This window comes from Hoplias malabaricus, chromosome 13 (assembly GCF_029633855.1).
Source record: "Hoplias malabaricus isolate fHopMal1 chromosome 13, fHopMal1.hap1, whole genome shotgun sequence".
In the NCBI taxonomy this organism is placed as follows: Eukaryota; Metazoa; Chordata; class Actinopteri; order Characiformes; family Erythrinidae; genus Hoplias; species Hoplias malabaricus.
The window spans coordinates 750,502-758,001 of NC_089812.1; the positions used below are offsets into that span (position 1 = coordinate 750,502).

A 7,500-nucleotide genomic window follows, 5' to 3' on the forward strand; every position below is an offset into this window, starting at 1 on the left:
TCCACAGCAGCAGGGGGCGCCGTCGGCACCGTCTCCACGTGTGGTGTGTTTATGAACGGGGCTAAGACACGGGACAGAAAACAATGAATAACAGTTCGTTTAAAGAGCTGTCCCTCAGTTTCCAGAGGAATTTCTTCGCCATGCGTCGTTTAAACGCGTTCCAGTGGGAGGTGAGTGATTTAACTCCAGTTTTGTCTCTTTTTTTTAACCCCCTTCGTCTTTATGTCTCTGCTGTTGTTTGGAGTTCAGCTTTAAATGTGTTTCAGAGCCTTGAAGCTGAGCTGAAGTCCTCAGAGTCTCCGTCGGAGGTCATTTTGGATGTTTTAAGAAAGGTAGGGTGTCTCTTTACTTTTGTCAAATCGATTCAGAATAAATCAGTGCCGTTTCTAAATCGAAGAATTGTGAAGGCCAACTCCACAGAGGAGCTACTGCAGCAGACACCGCTGAAAGGGTTAATGCTGCTTTGATACAAAGCTGTCAGAACACACTGGTCAGTGTCAGTGGGGTTGAGTGACCTCACTGACCCCTACACACCAGGGGCATTCCACGAGACCTGCCTTTTGTCCGAAACTTTACGACCAACACAACTACAGCCTTCAGATCATTTCTCCTGCTTCTGACCTGTCACTGCCAGGGGGCGCTGTAACCATTTCATCAGTGTTAGTTACTCACTTTACCTTTCAGTGGTTTTAATCTTGTGGCTAATCAGGGCATGTTTACAACCTACAGTTTCTGTTAATGGATGTGTTACAAATCTGACACAAATATAAATGTACTTTATTTACAACTGAAAAAAGATTTAATGTTTGGGTCAAGTTTTTGGAGATGAACAAATGAATAAATGAAAAGCATATCTTTTTCAGACGTGTCTTCATCCCATGTGTCGGCGAAGCCCCCCGTCAGTGAAGTATAGGAGACAGTTTCTCTCAGAGCTGATTAAAAATGTGAGTTCTGCATTAACATTTACGTTTACGGCTGTAAGCAGACGCTCGGATCCAAAGGGAAGTACACACTGTGGTTTAAACGCAACCAAAGAAGTCCCCCTCCTTTTGCTCTCTCCCTAAAGCCACAGGAATAACGCAGTGTTTGTGTCGCTCAAGACACTAGGGCTGAATCTCAAATGTCTTAGTTCCACCCTGTGTAGTGCGTAATGTAGATCATTAAAGTGAAATGATTGGAATTGTCATGGCAACGGCTGCGTTCTGATCAAAAATGACGGTTATCCACTGCTCTACACCACCGCCCCAACCTCTGCTCCCTTCATCAACTCTGAAACTAGTCCCGACAGAAGAACTAGGTGACGTTTCCTCTGAAATAAATGAAGCTGAACTTGTGGTGACAGCAGACTCGTGTGTTTCAGCACGAGCGGACGGCTGTGGAGCCTCTGGACGAACTCTACGACGCTCTGGCAGAGGTCATTGGAGCTGAGGAGGAGCCCGTGTGCTTTAAAACCTATTTACTGGTAAAGTATCAGAGCAGCAGACATTAACCCTACACTGAGAGAGGAGAACCACCATCGACTGTCTGCTGTCAGCCCTCAGGAGAGTCCGTGAGCCTGGAGGAGAACGTGGCGGTCATTTCGGAGGGAACCACAGGACTGGTCACCTGGGAGGCGGCTCTGTATCTGTCCGAATGGGCGCTGGAAAGGCCTCACGTCTTCACTGACAGGTGGTTTATAACTAAAGCTCCTCCTTAATGAGGCACTACTGCATGTTTTAAGGTGGAATGGAAATGATAAACAGAGCTTAAGGTGGAGAGAGGTCAAAGTCTATGGCAAAGGTCTGGTTTGTTTTTCTAATACAATGTTGAATCCTCTGTGGATTTAAGGTGGTCAGAGTGTGTGTGGTTTCCCCCACAGGGCGGTGCTGGAGCTGGGCAGTGGAGCAGGACTCACGGGGGTTGTGGTGTGCCAGGTTTGTAAACCCAGAAGATACATCTTTAGTGACTGCCATCAAACTGTCCTCCAGCGACTGAGAAACAACATTCAGCACAACGGTCTGTTTGAACACAGCCCACATACAACGGTGTGCGTGGAGGAACTGGACTGGGACAATGTCGACGAGGAAGAGCTGCAGAGGATCGGAGCTGACACCGTTATAGCAGCAGGTAAACAACTCTGTATCTGTGATTAAGGTGGTGTCAGCAGCAGGATGTAACTATGGAAACGTTTTCATTGGTAAGGTATAGCTGGGTAAGAAGCTTGGGCGGTTGAACGGAACTATTGCACCAGTTTAAGGTGGAATGAAACAGGTTAAGACGTGTGTATGCTGGAATGTCAGTGCTGCACCATTTAAGGTGGTATGGAAATGTTAAGTAAGGAACATGCTTCAGATTGGTTCCAAAACGTAACCCATGTCCTTGAAAGACCATAGTCTTGTGACGTTCATTTCCAACTTTGACCCGAACCTCACTGAATTCCTAGTAAATGACTAATACAATGTACGTTTACAGAGTTGTCTTTCTGCTGTCGTTCCGTTTGACCCAGATGTAGTTTACGACCCTGAGATGTTGGGCGCTCTGGTGAGACTCCTGGCAAAGCTTCTAGCGTTTAAGACGGAGGAAAGACCTCCCGAAGTCTACGTCGCCTCCACCGTTCGCAACCCAGACACATACGACTGCTTCAGGAATGAACTGGGTAAGTTTAATGGCAAGCTCTTACTATCTTTGTTCGTTCCAACACTAACAATGATGTAATAACATTGTACTAGTAACAGGCATGTTTCAAAATAGTCAAAATAAAGGTGAAATCTCATTTCTATTCACACAGAAAAGGCTGGATTGAAACATCATGTCGTCTCCTGTCCCGTCCCCCACGTCCTCCCGTACACCAGAGTGTCCACCGTAGAAATAATCAAGATTCATCGCTGACCAAATCTTCTGCAATAAAGTGCTTATATACATTTTATTTACACGGAAAAAGTGTGCTTTTTGCTCTTGTATTCAAGTCTTATCCAATGAAATTGCTAGGATGCCAATGACCCACACAAGGTACATTGAGGCATGTAGTATTTCTGGCGACACTTTACAAAGACACTACCTTTTCTAAGAGTTTATGAATTAATGTTAGTTTATTAATGGCTAATAACCTAGTCAAACTACACATTAGCAAGTCGTTATAAGAATCCATTTTAGAATTTTAGAATCCAACTTTTACCCACAGTGTATTCCACAGCGAACGACACCCTTTCCCTTTTTAATTCAAGTGTTAAATACTTTAAAGGTCAGTAATAAAGTGTTTATAACTAATCTATATCTTTAGAGACTAAATTAAATAGATGATTGATTTTTAACGGTGTAGAGGAATGTGGACACAATTTGGCAAATCATTGTTATAACGACTTATTAATCGTTTGGTTTATTGCTATTTAATAAATATTCATGCTGTTTGTAAACACTTATTTATAAGAAGGTAGTTCCATTGTAAAGTGGGACCATGTGTTTGTACCCTGTATAAATCCCTGACCAAACCCTCCACTTGTGGCGAGTCCATTGACCAATCAGCTGCTGTGTGGTCAGTCACAGTGTTCTTTTATAAGAGGCAGGACGTTCTGGTCCCAGTTTTCCTCCCATCTCTGCTGTCCACTCTCTCGGAGATTCTTCCTGAAGAGGCTCAGCTGACCCTGATCGTTAGGAAAGTCTGAAAGCAGCATCTGTCGAGGGCAAAACAAATAATTATAATTGTGTGTAACAAACACAATATTTGGCACTTGGGCTTTTGGTGGAACTCATTGTTCCACATTAAAATGAGGCAGCAGGTATATTATGGCACCTAGGCATTTTTAATATGCCCTTTCCACCTTAAAAAAAAAGCAGATATTTATCCCATGCTTTGTAACAGAACTCACTGTTCCGCCTTAAAGAAGCAGCAAGTGTTTTCTGAAACTTAGGCTTTGTTTAAACTCTATTCCACATTAAATGAGGCAGCAGGTATTTTAAAAACTGTCAATTCCACCTTAAATTAAGCAAATATTTTGTATCCAATGCTGTGTACTAGAACTATTTCACATTCAATGAAGCACCAAATCTATTCTGAAACTTTGGCTTTTCTAACTCTCCAGCCCACCGTAAATAAAAACTACAAAAGCAGAAGAATCGAGTTGCTGTGTAGGTCCTGAACGAACCACATCTGGCAGGGGGCAGTATTCCTCACCTTTAGCTGCTGAGACAGTTCTGAAGAGTCTTTGAAGATGAGGCCGTTCTCACCGTGCTTCACCAACTCGTCCAAACTTTAAAAAACAAGAACAAACACCGTCCGAGTCACGTCTCAGAACTTTCACCAAGAAGCATCCAGCGAGGACGACTGTGGTCTGAACTCACCACTGGAAGTCCACAGCACATACGGGTAGACAGCAGCCGAACATGTCCACCACCTTCATGGGCAGATCCAGACCACTGGAGGACGTGTGCAAACAAACCCCCAGATCAGCAGAACCTGAAGAGGAGTATAAAAATAAAAAAGCCACAAGGTGAGTTTGTTCTACGAGTGTTAGACTTTGTACACCCATCTGTTCTTCAGCGCTCAGGACCCCCACAGAGCAGGTGTGATGTGGTGGTGGATCATTCTCAGCGCTGCAGTGACACTGACGTGGTGGTGGTGTGTTGTGCTGGTGTAGAGTGGATCAGACACAGCAGTGCTGCTGGAGTTTTTAAACCCCTCTGTCACTGCCACCACCCTGAAAAGTACCCACCAAGTCATGGTCCTGTGGGGTTCCTGAGCATTAAAGACCAGGGGGTGAAAGGGGACAACACTTCACTACACTGTTTTAATGTAACAGCTGATGGGCTGGTTGGGTTATTAACCCCGTCTCGTACAGATGTGTTTTCTTACCCAATAAAACTGGATAATCCTCCGCCTCCAGCCACGGAGTGCAGATCTGCACATGTTTAAAATCTTTGGACTCCATTATGTTCTTGTAGTGTTCCTTCAGAGGACCCTTCCCTGGAGAAACAGAGGAGTGTTTTAAAACTCATTCCTGCACAGTTCATTAAAATACATTCTCTTTATGAAGAGCAACAGAGTTTATACCTGTGATGACACACACTACAGACGGAAGACTTTTATCTGCTTCTACTAAACCGTCATAATCTGTTGAAAGGGGAGGAGTGGAGAGGGACTCAGTAACACAGCTAACATTGGAGGGTCGTTTATATGATACAAAGACTTCAATTGACTTTTATTTTGAAAGCATTCACCTTCAAGTGCCTTTAAAAGAAGCGAGAAGTCCTCATCCTCTGGAGGAACAAACAGAAGAATTCAAATTAAAAGGCTTTATAATGTAACAGCGACACATTTAAGGTGGAATGGAAAATGTGTATAAAATGGTGTCAGTATCAAGTTCAGCGCATTTAAGGTGGACTTTATAATGAGCATTAGAATGTGTCAGTTAAGGTGCAATGGAAAGTGTCTATAGGTGTAACTCGTACAAATTTAAGGTGGAATAGAGACACTTGGGTAAAAGTGGTGTGAAGAATCCCTGCGAGTTTGTGAGGGATTTAATAAGTTACTGTTTCAACATGGAATAAAAAATGGGCAAAAAAGTCATTAGCGTGGAAACACTCATTTAAGGAGGAATGGAAGTGTGCATAAACGTAACTGCAGCATATTTAAGGTGGACTGGAACACCTGTATAAAAATGTCATTAAAACCCAGAGCAATAAAAGGTGGATTTGATTGGTGTTTTCTGAATTTAAAGTTCGGAGTCAAGTCAAACTTCTGTTTGTTGTTTTCACACCCAATGTATCTTGAATTTCAGTGCATAACTGACACCGACCCGTCCAGCTGGTGCTGCTGAGGAGAAGAGCGGGTCGTCCAGCAACCGCAGTCACTCCTCCGGTTTTAACATCCAGCTCCGTGAACACAGTCAGCTCCTTGTTTTCTTTACTGTTATCAGGACTGTGGAAGCGAGAACAGAACGTGTGATCGGTTTTATAACTCCTATTAAACAAGCTATACTCCCCAACCACCTCTACGAATTACATAGTGCAGTTTCTGCAGTGCTGAGCCCAGAGTAGCCATGAGAGACTATAACCCTAACCACCTTCAGCACGTAAAATGTCCGTTATATTAATCTTACCATGCTCTGAACTGCGGGTAAACGACAGTGAGCCTCATGAAGAGCTCGTGCTGAAGCTCGAGAGGAGTTTCTCTGAATATCGACGGCGGCTTGTCGTATAAAGTCGTCGCCCTGTGGAGAAGATGTTCAGATTACATACCATAGTTAAAATGGCTGCATTGACACTGTGTACGTTACAGAACAGTGGCAGCTGATGGGTGCCACTGACCACCGCTCAGGTGCATGGGACAAACTGGGTACAACTCCAAAGAAAGGAATATAATAAAAGTAAATTGGGACTGGGTACGTATCAACTATAGAAATGGGCTCAGATTATTTTTCATACTGGAGTAGTATTCCACAAACTTCTCTATTCCATTACTATACGTTTACTTCACTCTTCACTGCAGCTCTTACATAATGTTCCAGTTCTTCTGAAGGTCGTGTCTCATGGCATTGGTGACGCACAGGTTATAATCAGAGAAACGCCCAAACAACTTCTCATACCTGACAAAACAGAGAGAAGGAAACAGTATAAATACACAGTGGGCAGCCCTCCTAGCACCCCGGACCCGATGGGGGTTGAGTGCCTGGTCCAACGACACCTCAGCCATGGCCGCTGAAGGAGGAGACAGTGCTGTTCCTTAACCCCTGCACCACCAGAAGTGTTCACTTTTCCTCATCTTACCATTTCGCCACCTTAACGATTAGATGCTCCTCCCCGAGAGTGAGCGCCATGATGGAGTAGCCGTAGTTGTGCCAGTCGATCACAAACTGAGCTCCGCACATTCGGCTCGCCAGCCACGCTACCGCAATACCTGGCAACCCAGGAGGATTCTAACGAAAGAGTCAGAGAAACAGATCTTTAGGTACGAGTGATGTAAACGTTTGTTCATAAAGCTGCACAACACCAGCTACACTCCAGGGGGCACCACTACACAGATGTGCTCCAGTAACATGTTGTTGCGCCCCACTAAAATCACAGCAGTGAAAATCTAAATTTACTACTACAGGGAATGTCATGCAAATTCACTACATGCACTACATTTCCCATAATGCCCAGCATCTTTTTGCATAGGGTAATGGACCTGTAATGTCGAGGGGTGCGGCAGTGCCCCAGTACGTAGTTTAGAAATGCCCCTGACCTACAGACAGCATTCAGGACGCTGACATTAACATCTATAAAGCCTTACTCTAACAACATGTTGCCTTTTGGACAAACACCTGCTCTTTATGACACCTCACCTGTGCCTGTAGAAATAGACGTGGCTGTTCCAGGAGTTTAAAAGGTGGAATACCTGCATGAGAATGAAGGCCTGATCCTCGAGCTTCAGTAAGACGTAGAGAAGCTGCAGAGACTGGAAGACGACTTTGGAGGTGTATCTGAAGATTCTAGGTCCCACTGGAAAAGCAGACGTTAAAGGAATATTGATTAATTATTGGACAC

The 7,500-nt window shown here is 44.2% G+C and overlaps 2 protein-coding genes across 3 annotated transcripts in view; one reads left to right on the top strand and one right to left on the bottom strand.

Annotated features, from left to right (window-relative positions):
* Window positions 1–25: 25 nt before the first annotated feature.
* On the top strand, window positions 26–2,911 carry eef2kmt (eukaryotic elongation factor 2 lysine methyltransferase). 2 transcript variants are annotated; one of them, XM_066642256.1, is made up of 8 exons: window positions 26–170; window positions 267–332; window positions 864–944; window positions 1,361–1,462; window positions 1,535–1,668; window positions 1,859–2,106; window positions 2,486–2,635; window positions 2,768–2,911. In XM_066642256.1, exons 1-8 carry the CDS (start codon window positions 84–86, stop codon window positions 2,866–2,868), a joined length of 969 nt encoding a protein of 322 aa, XP_066498353.1. In that variant the 5' UTR covers window positions 26–83; the 3' UTR covers window positions 2,869–2,911. The 2 variants fall into 2 exon arrangements, with proteins under 2 accessions (XP_066498353.1, XP_066498354.1); XM_066642257.1 differs by lacking the exon at window positions 864–944.
* Window positions 2,634–7,500, bottom strand: part of alg1 (ALG1 chitobiosyldiphosphodolichol beta-mannosyltransferase) — a 6,115-nt gene continuing 1,248 nt past the window's right edge. The window contains exons 3-13 of the mRNA XM_066642254.1: window positions 7,352–7,455; window positions 6,742–6,890; window positions 6,471–6,560; window positions 6,075–6,185; window positions 5,772–5,893; window positions 5,194–5,232; window positions 5,027–5,086; window positions 4,829–4,939; window positions 4,318–4,432; window positions 4,151–4,226; window positions 2,634–3,650 (exon numbers count right to left, since the gene is read on the bottom strand). Coding sequence (XP_066498351.1) covers window positions 3,513–3,650; window positions 4,151–4,226; window positions 4,318–4,432; window positions 4,829–4,939; window positions 5,027–5,086; window positions 5,194–5,232; window positions 5,772–5,893; window positions 6,075–6,185; window positions 6,471–6,560; window positions 6,742–6,890; window positions 7,352–7,455 — 1,115 coding nt within the window. The 3' untranslated portion in view covers window positions 2,634–3,512. The remainder of the gene's footprint in view (window positions 3,651–4,150; window positions 4,227–4,317; window positions 4,433–4,828; window positions 4,940–5,026; window positions 5,087–5,193; window positions 5,233–5,771; window positions 5,894–6,074; window positions 6,186–6,470; window positions 6,561–6,741; window positions 6,891–7,351; window positions 7,456–7,500) is intronic.

Bases quoted from the DNA above. Each gene is read 5' to 3' on its own strand.
- eef2kmt (XM_066642256.1), top strand. From the start codon at position 84: ATGAATAACAGTTCGTTTAAAGAGCTGTCCCTCAGTTTCCAGAGGAAT. The intron at 1,669-1,858 runs GTGGTTTATAAC...TTTCCCCCACAG, and splicing joins CCTCACGTCTTCACTGACAG to GGCGGTGCTGGAGCTGGGCA. The intron at 2,107-2,485 runs GTAAACAACTCT...CGTTTGACCCAG, and splicing joins TGACACCGTTATAGCAGCAG to ATGTAGTTTACGACCCTGAG.